This window comes from Entelurus aequoreus, linkage group LG09 (assembly GCF_033978785.1).
Source record: "Entelurus aequoreus isolate RoL-2023_Sb linkage group LG09, RoL_Eaeq_v1.1, whole genome shotgun sequence".
NCBI lineage: Eukaryota > Metazoa > Chordata > Actinopteri > Syngnathiformes > Syngnathidae > Entelurus > Entelurus aequoreus.
The window spans coordinates 19,184,012-19,201,617 of record NC_084739.1 but is presented as its reverse complement, the minus strand read 5'-3'; the positions used below and the strand labels follow the sequence as shown (position 1 = coordinate 19,201,617).

The following is a 17,606-nucleotide window of genomic DNA, read 5'->3' as shown; positions in this document are numbered from 1 at the left end:
GTCCTTTCCACTTCAAGTTCTTTTGAGCTCAGGAGCCGCACGCCCGCCACGTTGGACGAGCGGATTGTCTTTGACCGACTTAAACTCAATGGAAACGTCATCAGAGCCACTGATGCGGTGCTCCCAAAGTCACGACCTCATAGCGGAGAGAAGCAACCTCATTGTCGGCGCTCGTGGCGGACATTTGCTCCCCAAATTTTGGAGCGTACGCCAGCCGGAGTGGAATCTTGTGCTCAGGCAGCGCAGACAGGCCGGGTTTTATCAGCGGCAGAAGAGGACAGAGCGTTACCAGCTCTTTGACATCTGAAGAGGACTCAGGCCTGTATAGTCCGACCGTAGAGCGCGAGCGTCATGGTCAACAATCCCACAGTAGAGCAGACCACGGCACCAGGAGCCTTTCCTCTACAGAGGCTACGCACTTGTCTGGAGACCTGAAAAGACTTCGGTCTCTGAGCTCGGGACAGGATGAGTTCCCTTTCTCTCCGACTCGGGATAACAATTCCATTTACCAAAGTGGTTGCCTGGTCCATGAGGCACAATCAGACATGAATGACAAAGGCACTCTGAGCAATGGAGATTATAAATACCCCACAGTTTGTAGGACTTTTAACAAAACCTCCGGGTGGCATTCCAGGACTTTACCAGACTACGATGAGTTATCCACGGCTGAGCTATTAGATGGCGAGTCACCACAGGACGCCAACAAGCTGGTCAGCGTGCTGGTGACTCAACCAGAAACTTACGGAAATGCTGTAACTTTACCAATTGATAGTCGGCAGCAAACTAAACCATATACGGCGCAAGGATTAGCATCCCAGTACACCATGGAGGAGCTGGAGGAGTTTCTGCAGTCAGTGGAAGATTGCCTGCCTAAAGATTTACAAGCATTCCAACATGCAGGAGAGATTGAGGCTTTACTGAACGCCCTTTGTCCTGAAGTGGACCCTATGGCTTATTTCACCCCACAGGTGCCCAAGAATAGCTTCTTCGTTTATTCTAAGAACATCCTCATTAGTTTGTACAGAGTATGATTTTTCATGACTTCATGAGACGCATCTTGCGAGGAGTTGCTGTTGACTCCCTGCTGTACATATCTGATTACATGATGGGTGAATTAGATTTCGCTCATGACGTTGGCTGGAAGTCTGTCTGTGTGATTATATGCAGCTGCCTTTCACTGGAAGCTCGGCTTCACTGTTTGCACAGAGCATCAAGAGAGTTGTTTATGTGAGCTGGATCCCAGCAGTAAACCTGGCAATGTCGGGGAAATGGTGCCCCGGAATCTGGAAAAAGTCACTGTCAAGGCAATTTTGGAGATTATAATCGAGCCACTGATATTTATTTTTATAGTTGATTTTATGATTATGACCACTGGTTGGTGTAACGATGAGACATAAAACTCCTCATTAAGTTTTACAGGATATAATTCCGAGAAATTTAAGTTTAGAAAACATTATATTGGTCGAGGTTAGTTTCCAAATGAGGATATCTGCTCTTTGTACATCTGCACTTTTTCTACCAACAACAAGGAGGTTCTCATCACAGTTTATTGCTTACTGATAAGAAAAATTAAACAAAAACTGCTAGATTCATACCCACAAAACCACATGGAAGGGTATGAACTACTGTTAGGTAGACATTATAAAGTGTTGATCATAATGATACATCATCACTGTAAAATTGTATTTTCTATTAAATTACCATTTAAAACATATTTCATCTCAGGGGGTAAATTGTCTTATTTAGGATTGTCAGATATTTTTCAGAAATGTCCTTTATTTCTCAATGACTAATGTACGAAAATACAGTATCCAGACCAAGGTAGACATTTTCAATTCAAAGCTCCTTTTTTACAGCCTGTTCAAGTGTGTTTTATCCGGGTTACTCTTGTGTATAAACAACAAATGAGATGGGAATAGAGTGACCAAGCTGGGCCACAAATATTCAGCCTTTAAAGGCCGGAATGAATCCGGAACGATGTCGATGTTCATTGCTTTTTTGTAGCAACAAAACATCCCAAAATCAGATAATGAGATGTGTGACAACGTTTCAAGTAGTGACAATCGCGTTCAACAGGGCTTCAAACCCTTTTACTGTATTTCTGCTATTCCCTTTGAGACAGGCCATTATACTACCCCAAATTCTACAACCCTGATACAACATCTAATTCTGGAAAAATTTCTGGGTCAATTTTATCCCAACCGTGAAAAGAGCAAATAAAATGGTAGCTTTGTGTGAGAGATCTTGTTGCATACTGGCTACTCTGTTGGATGTCTATAGAAGTGCCTTATGAATCTGAACAAGTTTTTGTTTTGTTTGTTAGTGGCATAAAGGCTTAAACTTAAAATTTTGTATAGCATGGTTTATGAAATGACATTGCAAAACATTTGAGTGGCATTTGAAGTCTCCTAAATGCCTTACTTGTTAAATCCATGTTAGAATTCTTTTCCACACATTTGATTGTGTTGTTTGTTTTTGACTGTAGGCTTTCCAGAAAGAAGAAATTGATCCTTTGCAGACACAACTCCAAGACATCAATTCCCTCAGTCATGGGCTGATCCAGAACGCCGCCAGAGGAACCAACACAAAGAAGCTTGAGGATGACCTGGAGATGGTTAACACAAAGTGGAACACACTCAATAAAAAGGTTAGTTATGTCCTGTGGAAAATGTTCCAGACACTGGAATTGAGTGGCAATAATACATTTGGTGCTATTAAGGGGATCATTTTAAGCTTGCTACAAAACAGGTGACTGCTATTTTTACCTTGTAATTCACAGATTGCTGAGCGCTCGGCCCAGCTGCATGAAGCCCTGTTGCACTGTGGAAGGTTCCATGATGCTTTGGAGTCTCTGCTCGGCTGGTTGACTGACACAGAAGAACTCATGGCCAATCAGAAGCCGCCCTCGGCAGAGTTTAAAGTAGTCAAGGCACAGATACAAGAGCAGAAAGTAAGCACTTGTCATGTGTAGGGCTGCAACTAATGACTATTTAACTGCATACACCTATTCAGGTGCTTTAATTTAGCCATCTGCTTTTAAATTCAGCTTAAAATATTTTTTGGCATGCGTTAGCTAACAATAAAGACAACAAAGATGATTACTTCATTCAGAAATATTCATTAATGAACTGACAGATGTACTTCCATGATTATCAAGATCAGAGCTTTGTAATTTATTTGTGTTTTAGACATTTATGGTGAATTGTTTTCATATTTTTGATGTTTTTGTCGTTTTTCTCTTCCTGGTGCTTGCCTGGCTCTGACTCTCGCATGTTTGTTTTTGTCCTCAAAAACACGAGCAATGATGTCACCGACTATAATCTACAAATTAAATTGATGTTGACAGATTTCATTATCGATTTTTGTTGACAACTTCGACTAATTGTTACACCCCTATTTATGTGTACATGAAACATTCCGTCTCCTACTTCAAGCAACAGTGAGGCTGTACAATTCATGTTGTTTAAACAACTTTTATTGTAAAGCTTGTCTACAAAGCCTTAATGGATACTTAATATCTGTCCGCAATTGACAGGTTTTTTTCACCGTGAAGAAACGCCTTTGCTTCCTGCACTTTAATGACGCGCAATAAGTTGTCTCCTTTGTCCGTCTTTGACAGCTTTTACAGAGACTATTGGATGACCGAAAGCCCACAGTGGAGCTGATAAAAAAAGAGGGAGGGAAGGTTGCGGAACTGGCCGAATCTGTGGACAAGGAAAAGGTTGCAAAAGAGATCGAATCATTGGGGCAGAGGTGGGACACACTGCTCAAGAAGGCTGAAAACAGGTGAGTGTGTGTACGTGTGTGTTTGTGTGTGTTGCTTCAGTAACATGTGGATGCATTTGTTTTGACTGTGTTTGAACGCTGTGTGTTGGCCTAAATTTAAAGGCCTACTGAAACCCACTTAACTTATAAAGTGCAATTTTAAATTTCCCGCTAAACTTCCGGTTGAAAACGTCTATGTATGATGACGTATGCGTGTGACGTCAATAGTTAAACGGAAGTATTCGGACACCATTGAATCCAATACAAAAAAGCTTTTTTGAGACTTTTATTAGTAGGTTGCACAGTGAAGTACATATTCCGTACAATTGACCACTAAATGGTAACACCCGAATAAGTTTTTCAACTTGTTTAAGTCGGGGTCCACTTAAATTGATTCATGATACAGATATATACTATCATATATACTATCATCATAATACAGTCATCACACAAGATAATCACATTGAATTATTTACAATCAGGGGTGTGGAGGGGGGGGGGTAGGATAGGATATGGACATCAAGTAGTGGACATAGAGAGAGCGAGAGAGAGAGAGAGAGAGAGAGAGAGAGAGATCAGAAGGCATAAGAAAAAGTATCTGCATTTGATTGTTTACATTTGATTATTAGCAATCCAGGGAGGGTGTTAGTTTAGGGTTGTAGCTGCCTGGAGGTGAACTTTTATTGCGGTTTTGAAGGAGGATAGAGATGCCCTTTCTTTTATACCTGTCGGGAGCGCATTCCACATTGATGTGGCATAGAAAGAGAATGAGTTAAGACCTTTGTTAGTTCGGAATCTGGGTTTAACGTGGTTAGTGGAGCTCCCCCTGGTGTTGTGGTTATGGCGGTCATTTACATTAAGGAAGTAGTTTGACATGTACTTCGGTATCAGGGAGGTTTAGCGGATTTTATAGACTATGCTCAGTGCAAGTTGTTTTACTCTGTTCTCCACCCTGAGCCAGCCCACTTTGGAGAAGTGGGTAGGAGTGAGGTGGGATCTGGGGTGGAGGTCTAGAAGTAACCTGACTAGCTTGTTCTGAGATGTTTGGAGTTTAGATTTGAGGGTTTTGGAGGTGCTAGGGTACCAGGAGGTGCATGCGTAATCGAAAAAGGGTTGAACGAGAGTTCCCGCCAGAATCCTCAAGGTGCTTTTGTTGACCAGAGAGGAAATACTGTAGAGAAATCTCGTTCGTTTGTTAACCTTTTTGATTACCTTGGTTGCCATTTTATCACAGGAAAGGTTAGCCTCTAGAATGGAACCTAGGTAGGTGACCTCATCTTTCCTGGTGATAACAATGTCACCCACTTTTATGGTGAAGTCATTGACTTTCTTAAGGTTGATGTGGGACCCAAGCAGGATGGATTCTGTTTTACCCAAGTGTATGGATAGCTTGTTGTCAGCGAGCCAGGTGCAAGTTCTACACAGCTCAGCACTGAGGATTTTCTCCACCCGTGACTTGTCCTTGCTGGATACCAGCAAGGCAGAGTCATCCGCAAACAAAAACAATTCACAGTCGCATGCCGATGACATGTCGTTTATGTATATTAGGAACAGTAAAGGTCCCAATATACTGCCTTGGGGGACTCCACAGCTCACCGAGAGGGGGGGGGGGGGGGGGGGGGGGGGACACGGTGCCGTTCACCTCTACCACCAGCTCCCTCCCCTCCAAGTAAGATTGCATCCAGCTCCATGAGGTTTTGTTAAATCCGATTGCTCTGAGCTTATCCAACAGTATAGCGTGGTTAACGGTGTCAAAGGCCTTCTGAAGGTCCAGCATGACCATGCCGCAGTATTTGCCCGCATCCACCTCATGTTTGATGTGGTCGGTCAGATAGAGAAGGCATGTGTCAGCTCTGTTTTCATCTCAAAATTCCACAGTATTCTGGACATCTGTGTTGGTGAATCTTTTGCAATTTGTTTAATGAACAATGAAGACTGCAAAGAAGAAAGTTGTAGGTGGGATCGGTGTATTAGCGGCTGGCTGTAGCAACACAACCAGGAGGACTATGACCTGGATAGCAGACGCGCTATCCGACGCTAGCCGCCGACCACACGGATGATCAAGTAAAGTCCTTCGTCCTTCCGTCGATCGCTGGAACGCAGGGGAGCACGGGTGTTGATGAGCAGATGAGGGCTGGCTGGCGTAGGTGGATAGCTAATGTTTTTATCATAGCTCTGTGAGGTCCCGTTGCTAAGTTAGCATCAATGGCGTCGTTAGCAACAGCATTGTTAAGCTTCGCCAAGCTGGAAAGTATTAATCGTGTATTTACAGGTCCATGGTTTAATAGTATTGTTGATTTTCTGTCTATCCTTCCAGTCAGGGGTTTATTTATTTTGTTTCTATCTGCATTTAAGCACAATGCTATCACGTTAGCTCCGTAGCTAAAGTGCTTTGCCGATGTATTTTGGTGGAGATAAAAGTCACTGTGAATGTCCATTTCGCGTTCTCGACTCTCATTTTCAAGAGGATATAGTATCCGAGGTGGTTTAAAATACAAATCCGTGATCCACAATAGAAAAAGGAGAGAGTGTGGAATCCAATGAGCCAGCTTGTACCTAAGTTACGGTCAGAGCGAAAAAAGATGCGTCCTGCATTGCACTCTAGTCCTTTACTCTCACGTGCCTCATCCACGAATCTTTCATCCTGGCTCAGATGAATGGGGTAATCGTCACTTTCTCGGTCCGAATCGCTCTCGCTGCTGGTGTAAACAATGGGGAAATGTGAGGAGCCTTTCAACTTGTGACGTCACGCTACTTCCGGTACAGGCAAGGCTTTTTTTATCAGCGACCAAAAGTTGCGAACTTTATCGTCAATGTTCTCTACTAAATCCTTTCAGCAAAATTATGGCAATATCGCGAAATGATCAAGTATAACACATATAATGGATCTGCTATCCCTGTTTAAATAAAATAAAATCATTTCAGTAGGTCTTTAAATGTCCATGTGTTAATAGATGTTAAATTGTTAAAAGATTTAAAAAAAATTGTTATCCAACGTTAGAAACTGAGCTGATGATAAAACAGTGCAGTAAAGCGCAGTGCTGTTAAATCTTTATTTTCGTAGACTTTCATACAGTCTCATTTGCAAGTATTATATAGTAGACTTTGCATGCAGTTACAATTCCAATACATTAGATAGCAGTAGTGCATAGACAACGGTGTGTTGCCTAGTCAGGAAGTAGTCTTTGCCATTCAGTTTAATGTGCCGGTCTTCTCTTTTGTTGAGCCCTACGAAATGTTTATACTAAGTATTGTACTTATTACACAACGGCTGTTTAATTGTATTGTGCATCTAAGGCCTCGTTCACACTGCAGTTCGGTATCGATTTTTTTGCTCATATGTGACCTGTATCAGACTTTTCATGTCCATGTGAACATTGCAATTCCGAATTTTTCAAATCCGACCCAGGCCTCTTTTGCATGTGGATATAAGCTAGATATGTATCGTATGCGACTGCAGTCCGAACAATTGAGTCACACTTATCGGACCAAAATAGACAATTGTAAAATTGTTGACAAATGAGCAGAAAACAGGCGAAAATAAAATGTTTTAGGAACTCCCGTCAATGTTCCATCACTCCTGTCTCCGACTGCTCATCCACACACTCTTTAGAGCAGATGGCAAAATGTCGCCCCCACTAACTGCGAGAGCCAAAATGCGTGCCCTCTTCTTTCTTAATCTACTATGCGCAATAATTCGGTTTAGAAAATGTTGGCTTTGTTCGCACAAAATCCTTGAGATTGCCACAAATGCGCCATGACTGAGACCAGCTAGAATGTGAGCAATGTTTATTTGACCCACTCGACATCCATTGCTTTCGGTCTCCCCTAGAGGGGGGGGGGTTACCCACATATGCGGTCCTCTCCAAGGTTTCTCATAGTCATTCACATGGACGTCCCATTGCCCTTATGTGGGCTCTGTACCGAGGATGTAGTTGTGGCTTGTGCAGCCCTTTGAGACACTTGTGATTTAGGGCTATATAAATAAACAGTGATTGATTGATTGATACTTCCGTAAAGACTGCAGGGCTTGTGACGTCATGACATCATGTCTCCATGCGAGTCAGATTGTGTTCACATTATATATCGCATTTTTTGTAATGTGAACAGCGACACAAAAAGATCAGATTTAACAAAAAAATAATAATCTGAATTGAACATCCTACCCTGCAGTGTTAAAGTAGCCTTGGTTGTAGTTCATACTTGCCAACCTTGAGACCTCCGAATACGGGAGATGGGGGTGGGGAGCGTGGTTGGGGGGAGGGTGTGGTTGCGGGGCGGGGTTTTGGGTTGAGGTGCAGGCAGCATACCCCTTCCCCTTCGAGCTTTTCTGGCTGAAATGAAATTCTTTTTTCCAATCATTTTGGAACTTGCAAGCGTATTTCTTCTTCTTATCGTTGTCGCCATGTCTCTTCTTTGTTCTTCTGCTTCGTCTACTTCTTGTTGTGTGTGCAGTTGTGCACTGAGCTCCAAAAGATGTAGATGTTATTGTAGCGTCCCGGAAGAGTTAGTGCTGCAAGGGATTCTGGGTATTTGTTCTGTTGTGTTTATGTTGTGTTACGGTGCGGATGTTCTCCCGAAATATATTTGTCATTCTTGTTTGGTGTGGAATCACAGTGTGGCGCATATTAGTAACAGTGTTAAAGTTGTTTATACGCCACCGTCAGTGTGACATGTATGGTTGTTGACCAAGTATGCCTTGCGTTATCATTAAACCAGGTAAAAGATCTTACAACGTGTCAGCATTTCTTGACATCTTCAAGTGAAGCCTATTGTTAAACCCGTCCAACGCTACATTATTATGTGACTGGGCCGGTACGCTGTTTTTATGGAGGAAAAGCGGACGCCTTGACATCATGCGGCTGTTCAGGGGTGAAGGTTTCAGGTGAGAGAGGGCGGTAAAGGCAGTGTCTTTAAGGCACACCCCAATATTGTTGTCCGGGTGGAAATCGGGAGAAATTCGGGAGAATGGTTGCCCCGGGAGATTTTCGGGAGGGGCACTGAAATTCGGGAGTCTACCGGGTAAATCGGGAGGATTGGCAAGTATGTTGTAGTTTGGATTACCAAATTTGGAGGTTGTGAAATTGCTAATGCTAATCAGTATGACACAGCCAATGTCAATTTGGATCAAGCTAGCGCATTTTGAAAAGTGGAACATTTCTGTACATTCGAACGTCTTCTATCAGACATACTTGCTTTGTTGGTATGGAAAATTGTCACATAACCTAGAGGCTGTCCAGATGAGTCCGCTCTGAGTGCTGCTGGAGTGCTTGTTTCCGCAAGTGTTTGAGCTGGACTGGACGTGACGTCTTGTGCAACAAAAGTATTGAAATATGGATTTTGGTCAGTACCTATAAATAATAAAATTCACTAACATATTAGTTCATTTTCTTTTCTTTTAACAGTAATACAGGTTTCTGTGTTGTACGCATGCACAGTATTAGCGTTGGAGTTGCTCGACAGGGTGCACAATTTGGGAGAACACCGGTCAGAAAACATGGACTGCCGTGGCTGTAGACAACCTCCTGATGTCATTTTTAAAAATTAACTCCACAAGATGGGCGGTAGCTGCATTTAAAGTATCATGAGTCAGCATCAAATATCTGCACTTGCTTCATCTGCAGTATTAATGCTGGCTCAGCAGTTTACATAATACTGTTATCACAACTTTATTCTGTTGCTCTTCTGTTGTGTCAGGGGTCCTCAATTTACGGCCCAGCGTACAAAATCCGACCCGCGGGAAATCCCAAATTAAAAAAACAAACAAAAATGTTTTTTTATTTTTTGTTTTTTTAAATCTGTCCTTTCTAATTCATTTTCTACCACTTGTTACTCTCTGTGTCTCCTAGCCACTCAGGCAAATCATATTGTCTAAAAAGGCATTTTCCCATCGATAACGTGACATCATCGCGCTCTGGATATATATATATATATAATCAAATTTTTTTAACCCAATGCGGCCCCCAAGTCAAAAACTTTGGGGACCCCTGTGTTATGCAATACACTTGAAAATATTGTCTAATTATTATGTAATTTTTAATTTGTTGAAGAGGAGCCACCTTTCTTTTACACTTTCTCATGCACTCCAAATTATGATACAGGTTAAAATATACAGTATACTTTATAAACATTAGCGCATATTATTTTTTATCTCAGTAATGATAACATTCTCTTGTGTCTATGTGTCAGGAATAAGCAACTGCAAAGCATTTTGGTGGTCACTCAGCAGTTCCACGAGACATTGGAGCCCCTGAGCGACTGGCTTGCCGCCACAGACAAACGCCTTTCCAACTCTGAACCAATCGGCACCGAAACGTCAAAGCTGGAAGATCAGATCTCTCATCATAAGGTAATCTATCACATCTGTGTCATCATCAGCGCACCATCCTTGAAGTTCTTCATCCACCCTGTCTTTTAAGTTGTTTGCCTTTTCATTTTTTTAAGTTCCCATTCAATTTCAGTTGTTTTTCTGTTTGTCCTTTCTGTTGGTGTCGTCTTGATTCCCATCCCCTGCTCAGGCCTTTGAGGAGGCAATTATGAGTCGAAGTAAAGACCTGTTTCAGGCCGTTAGTCTGGGTCAAACGCTCAAAGCTGTGAGCTCAGCAGACGACAAGGACTTTGTTCAGTCCAAGCTGGACGCCACGCAGGCCGCTTACATCGAACTGCAGGAACGCTGCAGGAGGAAAACCGAGATGCTACAGCAGGCCCTGGCCAACGCTCAGCTCTTTGGGGAGGACGAGGTGGCGCTCATGAACTGGCTCAGCGAGGCGCATGCACGGCTGAGCGAGGTATCCGTGGAGGACTACCTCATAGACACCCTTGAAAGGCAGATGGCAGAACAACGGGTACACACTCCTCCCAAGGCCTGGCATCATTTTGTCATTTCTGTGAAGTCAATCATGTCTCAGTTGATTTATTTTCTTTATTATTTATTTTTTCACCTACAATGACATGTTACTTTTCATTCTCTAACATTGTGTATTTCCTTTTAGGCTTTACAAAGTGATATTGAATTGAGGAAAAATAATGTAGACCAAGCTCTCTTCAATGGGATGGAGCTTTTGAAGCAAACAACAGGCATGTCATCCTTTTATTGCACATCTGTAAGCCAACAAAGCTTTTAAAGTTAAACCCTGCTTTTAATTTATTGGTATTTGCAGGTGATGAGGTGGTTGTTATACAAGGCAAACTGGATGGAATAAAAACAAAGTATGCTGAGATCACTTCCATGAGCGGCAATGTTATGAACACACTGGAGCGGGTTTTGAGTCTCTCCAACAAGGTGCAGCATACCCATGAGGAACTGAGTTCCTGGATGGGGAAGGCCGAGGCTCAGGTTACTTCCTATATGGATCGAGAACCAGTCGGCGAGCAGCTCACTCAGGCCCAAAACATGCAAAAGGTAAGATGGTAACGTAACGATAGAGGCTACAAATAACATCCAACAACAATTAAGTTGAACTAACTACAGAATAAAACAAAACTAGGGTAAAATATGTCTTTTTAACTGTTTATAGGTAATTTATTAAACAATATTTTAATATTTTATTTTTATCCTTCAACACAAGTATAGAGATAAGTTAACTGGTTGATAATAACTTTTTTGAGTGAAATACGAAGTCATTAACTAAAAATGTTTAATGTTGTTTACAGAGGATTTCCTTAATGAATATTGTAGGATTTATGTTGTATTCGTCTTTCAAGCATAGAGAGGCATTAAGCAATAAAGCTAAATAAAAAGTAAATGATTAGTTAAAAAAAAAGTTCAAACATTTTTAATGGTGCATCATATTGTGTTTTTTTACATTTTGTCATTGTATGAAGGAACTTTGATACATTTATCTTTTTTTTAAATTATTGTTTATTCATATGCCTGTTTTTATTGTTGAAGAATCAGATTCAAGGCCCGGGGGCCAAATCTGGAACCTCCACATCATTTTGTATGTCCCGCAAAAGCCTAGAAATGATGTGCGTCACTAAAGCAATTCATATTTATTTTTGAATGTAGTTGATTTTGAGAAGAAATATATATCAGAAATATTCTAAATGTTATTATTATCTGATAATGTAACACAATATTTCAAGCATTTCTTGTTTGCATAAATATATATAAATAAATAAATATAGAAATAAATATATATATTATGCTTGTCAACATGACTTCTGATTTCAAAAAGAAGTTATCCATCATTTTGTTAGTAAAACGCAAAATAATCAACATAATAATCAAATGCATATGCAGTTGCATAATAGTATCATGAGGCAGTTATACATTTGTATTCATATAAATTCAGTATTTATTTATAATGGCACTAAGAGGGCAGCAATAACTGGGATTTGGCCCTCAAAAAAACAAGTTTGACAGCCCTGGCTTATCGTTATTATTTTTTGTTGTGTCCTTTCTGTGCTACGTCTGTATTTTTCCTGTATGTTAATGGCTATCTTGATCTTGCTGGCTGCGAAAAAAAGAGACTAATGATGTAACCTAATCGAAAACAAAAAGCAATCAGTAGAAAAAGCAAAATACTTGTGAAGTTAATTATTTATTTGCTCACTCAGCAGGAGTCCCACGAGATTTGATGAAGTCCAGTTTTGTTTGACGTTTGTGGCATATTTTTCAAGGAAATTGTAGGTGAACTCCAAGTTTAGGACTTTTGGAAAGTTCCGCTATACTCTGTAATGCATCACATAGCATATCATAGCAATCCATCCTAATGTACGATTGAATAGTATAGAGATTACATCATAACAATGTTTTAAGATGTTTGATTCATAAGAAAATACTTGTTTTGATTCATCCGGATGTAACTTGTACTTTCTTGTCCAGGCCTTGCTGAAGGAGACCAAAGACCAAAAAGGTGTAGTCGACAAGTTGAATGAGTTGAGCGGTTCCCTCCTGGATCTCATCCCCTGGCACACCCGAGAAGGTCTTGACAAGCTGGTGACAGAGGACAATGAGCGTTACCGAGCCATCTGTGACAGCATCACTCAGCAGGTCGACCGGATCAACGCCGACATACTCAAATCGCAGCAGGTGAGCCAGAGAACAGAATGAATGAATACGTGTTTTTTCCTCATTTGATCTCCTAAAGTTGTCTGATCTTTTTTGTTTCCAGTTTGAGCAAGCAGCAGACTCGGAACTGGCCTGGCTGGCGGATGCTGAGAAGAAGTTGTTGTCCATGGGGGAGATTAAACTGGGACAAGATCAAACCGCAGCCCAGCTCCAAGCACAGAAGGTCAGCCTTTGACATCCCTATTGGCTCAGTGTGTGTGTGTTTTGGTTTGGTCTGACTAACTCCTTCTACCATCTTTTCCAGATCTTCTCTATGGACATCATGAGGCACAAAGATGCTGTGGATGAGATTGTAAAAACAGGAACGGCCATGATGAGCAGCAAAAAGCCAGAGGAAAAAGAGCTCTTAAAGGTGAACAAATATATAATTTAGTTGTCATTTGTACTTTTGTCTTCCACCTTTATAACAATGTCTTGTGTCAGACCAAGACCAAGACTCTCGCGGAGAAGTACGGTGCTGTAAGTCAGCTGAACTCAGAGCGCTCTCTGCAGCTAGAGCGAGCTCAGAATCTAGCAAGCCAGTTCTGGGAAACCTACGAAGAGTTGTCACCGTGGCTTCAGGAGACCCTGACCACCTTCAACCAGCTGCCCCCGCCCGCCATCGAGTACGACACCTTGAGACAACAGCAAGAGGAGCTCAGGGTCAGCAAAGACACAGAAGCTGCAGACCGAACCTCAATTGAAAAGTGTTGTCATTTGTTTAACAAAAATGACGTCTATGTCCTCTACAGCAAATGCGAGAGCTAATTGCCGAGCACAAGCCACACATCGACAAGATGAATAAGACCGGACCTCAGTTACTGGAGCTGAGCCCAGAAGAAGGGATACCCATTAGAGAGAAGTACACCACGGCTGAACAGCTATACACACAACTGAAGGCCGATGTCAAACAGAGGGCTTCTAATTTGGACGAGGCCATCTCTAAATCCACTCAGGTGAAGATAATTTTTTTTATGTTCTCAACTCATTTATTGTAAAGGAGCATATTATGCAAACAGTTCCTAGTTGTCCTAATACAAAGCTTAATAACATATTTGGTCAAAATACCCCAAGGATCACAGCACACGTAAAATAACCTCTAAACAACCCTGCTCAGAGCAGCCGGTTTTACGGGCTTGTAATGCAAATGAGCCACTTTGCATTTGTCTAACAGGTGATGTAATTATGTGTGATAATGTGCGCATCCAACAATACTTCAGCGCTGCCTAGCTTTTGGCTTTAGGTGCGTTCACTGATTGCCGGTTTAAATGGCTGTTCAGCAATTTACCATGCTCTGCCAAAGACATACAATCCATCACTCATCCACCATTAACCCTGAGAACCGTGGGGACGTAACATAAGAATTAAACATATACACTTTTTCGTGGTGGTCTTGGCGGTTCGAAGTGGGCTGTGTTCAAAATGCCTTTAGCTGTGTAAAGAATGTCACCGTCTGTACTTGCACCACAAGATCAATGATAATATGATGATTACTACTGCCATAATCCGCCAGTAACACTTTCCGTGAAAACGGTAATTATATGGAAGTGGCGGAATTAAACACGGAAGAATCGCAGGCTTACCAAGGAGCTACACGCAGGCAATAGTCTCCGCCATTCTCACAAATCTCTCACTATTTCCACCCGGACAACAATATTGTTACCCTATCGTTCACTGGGCGCAATTTGCGGCCAAACAATGATAACGGTTAAACCTCGAAGTCAAGCGCGGCAATCGGAACAGAAGAAGCAGCAAAAGAAGAGACATAATTTCTCAGACATGGCAAGTTCTCTGTCTATTTATGTACCTACAGTATATCTGTTGTTTTATAGGCTATGTTTTAATGTCCTTTTGATGATTAATTTTATTCCTAGCATACATTGCATAGATTGATGGCTAACCAATGCAATGTATGCCTTTTTTGTTTTATTTATTGAGCATACATTGTGTAGATTGATGGATTTTCTATGAAATATATGCCTTTTTTGTTTTTGTATTTTTTGTCATTATTTATTTTATTTATTGAACTATCACCCCCATCCACCATTTGCAAAGGTACTGTGGACAACTATTTAATTTGTTACTTTACTTTGTTACTGTGGACTGTTTTTTCGTTAACTAAGTGAACACTGTCAAATTAAAGTATTTCATTTTTCTTATGTATGTATGTATATATATATATATATATATATATATATATATATATATATATATATATATATATATATATATATATATATATATATATATATATATATATATATATATATATATATACATATATATATATATATATACACTACTGTTCAAAAGTTTGGGGTCACATTGAAATGTCCTTATTTTTTAAGGAAAAGCACTGTACTTTTCAATGAAGATAACTTTAAACTAGTCTTAACTTTAAAGAAATACACTCTATACATTGCTAATGTGGTAAATGACTATTCTAGCTGCAATTGTCTGGTTTTTGGTGCAATATCTACATAGGTGTATAGAGGCCCATTTCCAGCAACTATCACTCCAGTGTTCTAATGGTACAATGTGTTTGCTCATTGGCTCAGAAGGCTAATTGATGATTAGAAAACCCTTGTGCAATCATGTTCACACATCTGAAAACAGTTTAGCTCGTTACAGAAGCTACAAAACTGACCTTCCTTTGAGCAGATTGAGTTTCTGGAGCATCACATTTGTGGGGTCAATTAAACGCTCAAAATGGCCAGAAAAAGAGAACTTTCATCTGAAACTCGACAGTCTATTCTTGTTCTTAGAAATGAAGGCTATTCCACAAAATTGTTTGGGTGACCCCAAACTTTTGAACGGTAGTGTATATATTTGAAAAAAAATAAAAAAATATGAAAATATATACATGTGTGTATATATATATATATATAAATGAATATATATATATATATATATATATGTATGTATATATATATATACATATATGTATATATATATATATGTGTGTATATCAGTGGCGTGCGGTTAGGTTCATGTCAGGTGAGGCACTGACTTCATCACAGTCAGATTTACAAACATATGAACCCTAAAGCGTATCTTATTCACCATTTGATTGGCAGCAGTTAACGGGTTATGTTTAAAAGCTCATACCAGCATTCTTCCCTGCTTGGCACTCAGCATCAAGGGTTGGAATTGGGGGTTAAATCACCAAAAATTATTCCCGGGCACGGCGCCGCTGCTGCCCACTGCTCCCCTCACCTCCCAGGGGGTGAACAAGGGGATGGGTCAAATGCAGAGGACAAATTTCACCACACCTACACTGTAAAAAAAGACATTTGAGAAAACGCAAATTTTCAAGGCAACATGATGCAACAAGATTTTTGCGTTTTCTCAACTTTTGACTACTGCTAACCAGACACTGTTTTGGTACACTGTAAAAAATAATTATAGTTTTTAAGTTAGTCAGACTCAGAAATAAGGTTTCACTATGTTTAACTACCAAAACAGTGTCTGGCCAGCAGTAGTCAAAAGTTGAGAAAACGCAAAAATCTTGTTGCATCATGTTGCCTTGAAAATTTGCGTTTTCTCAACTTTTTTTTTTTTTACAGTGTAGTGTGTGTGTGACAATCATTGGTACTTTAACTTTACACTTACAAACTGTAGCACACAAAAAAGCACATTTAATAAAAAAAACGTTATTATGGTCTTACCTTTACTTATAAGTGCGGGAGCAGTGGTGTTCGTGTTGGAAGAGTCGTGAATGAATGAAATATGAAATCCGCGCAGCAGTCTGCAGGTGTACCTAATGTTGTGTCCCTGTTCACGGCTCCTCCGGCGCGCCGCGCGAGCGTTGTTGTTTTTGCACTTTTTGGCTTCTTGTTAAGTGACTTTTTTTGGGTGGATTCGGTCTTGCACATGGAGGGTTTGGGTGTGGGCTTTGGTTGGTGTGGCGCTCCCGTCGGGAGGTGCATTCTGTGGCGGAGGGGCTTGGCACCAGGAGGCGGGGTTATGAGACGAGCCTCCAGTTTTATGATCGCTCAGCACAAGAAATACGTTACACACATACAGTTGTTGACAAAATACACTGTACATTATATACCTCAGCTAACTAAACTATGGAAATGTATAATATAATTCATATAGCAATACGGTCTCACTGCACAGCAGGCCAGCAGTTAGCCCAGTCATTGTGCACAATCCATGTTGAGGCACAACTGAGTGACGTGCCTCAACTGGCTGCTGATCACCGCACCGTCTCTTCTCAGTATTTGAACGGCAAATGTGAAAATAAAAATAAAAATAATCTAAAACTGGTGAAGTTAAATGGAAAATAACTTTAGTATAATCACTGGATACATATAACAATTTAATACAATTTTTTTCTTTTTACTTTTTTTTTCTTTCCATGATGGCAGGTGAGGCCGTGCCTCCCCTGCCTCTAGTGACTGCATGCCACTGGTGTACATATATATATATATATATATATATATATATATATATATATATATATATATATATATATATATATATATATATATATATATATATATATATATAAAAATAAATAAATAAATAAATAAATAAATATATAAATATAAATATATATATTTATCCATCCATCCATTACCTACCGCTTATCCCTTTCGGGGTCGCGGGGGGTGCTGGAGCCTATCTCAGCTACAATCGGGCGGTGTACACCCTGGACAAGTCGCCACCTCATCGCAGGGCCAACACAGATAGACGTACAACATACCTTCATATATACCGTCAATCTGCGTTGGCACCGTGTTCAAAACGTGTTGAAAAAGGCTTTCTGACACGGTTCATGGCG

General features: G+C 40.6%; 1 protein-coding gene and 1 long non-coding RNA gene across 9 annotated transcripts in view; one reads left to right on the top strand and one right to left on the bottom strand.

Annotated features, from left to right (window-relative positions):
- The window catches only part of LOC133657233 (uncharacterized), a 972,718-nt gene that overhangs the window by 397,306 nt on the left and 557,806 nt on the right, over positions 1 to 17,606 (bottom strand). The gene's annotated exons all lie outside the window — the stretch shown is intronic.
- The window catches only part of dst (dystonin), a 235,001-nt gene that overhangs the window by 179,344 nt on the left and 38,051 nt on the right, over positions 1 to 17,606 (top strand). For 5 of the 8 annotated variants that reach the window (XM_062058280.1, XM_062058277.1, XM_062058278.1 and 2 more), the window contains 12 exons: positions 2,486 to 2,647; positions 2,780 to 2,950; positions 3,620 to 3,786; positions 9,955 to 10,114; positions 10,284 to 10,610; positions 10,758 to 10,842; positions 10,926 to 11,167; positions 12,593 to 12,799; positions 12,882 to 13,001; positions 13,083 to 13,190; positions 13,262 to 13,480; positions 13,570 to 13,773. In XM_062058280.1, the coding sequence (XP_061914264.1) occupies positions 2,486 to 2,647; positions 2,780 to 2,950; positions 3,620 to 3,786; positions 9,955 to 10,114; positions 10,284 to 10,610; positions 10,758 to 10,842; positions 10,926 to 11,167; positions 12,593 to 12,799; positions 12,882 to 13,001; positions 13,083 to 13,190; positions 13,262 to 13,480; positions 13,570 to 13,773 (2,172 nt within the window). The remainder of the gene's footprint in view (positions 1 to 2,485; positions 2,648 to 2,779; positions 2,951 to 3,619; positions 3,787 to 9,954; positions 10,115 to 10,283; positions 10,611 to 10,757; positions 10,843 to 10,925; positions 11,168 to 12,592; positions 12,800 to 12,881; positions 13,002 to 13,082; positions 13,191 to 13,261; positions 13,481 to 13,569; positions 13,774 to 17,606) is intronic. The other 3 variants (XM_062058283.1, XM_062058282.1, XM_062058281.1) reach the window with 1 other exon arrangement.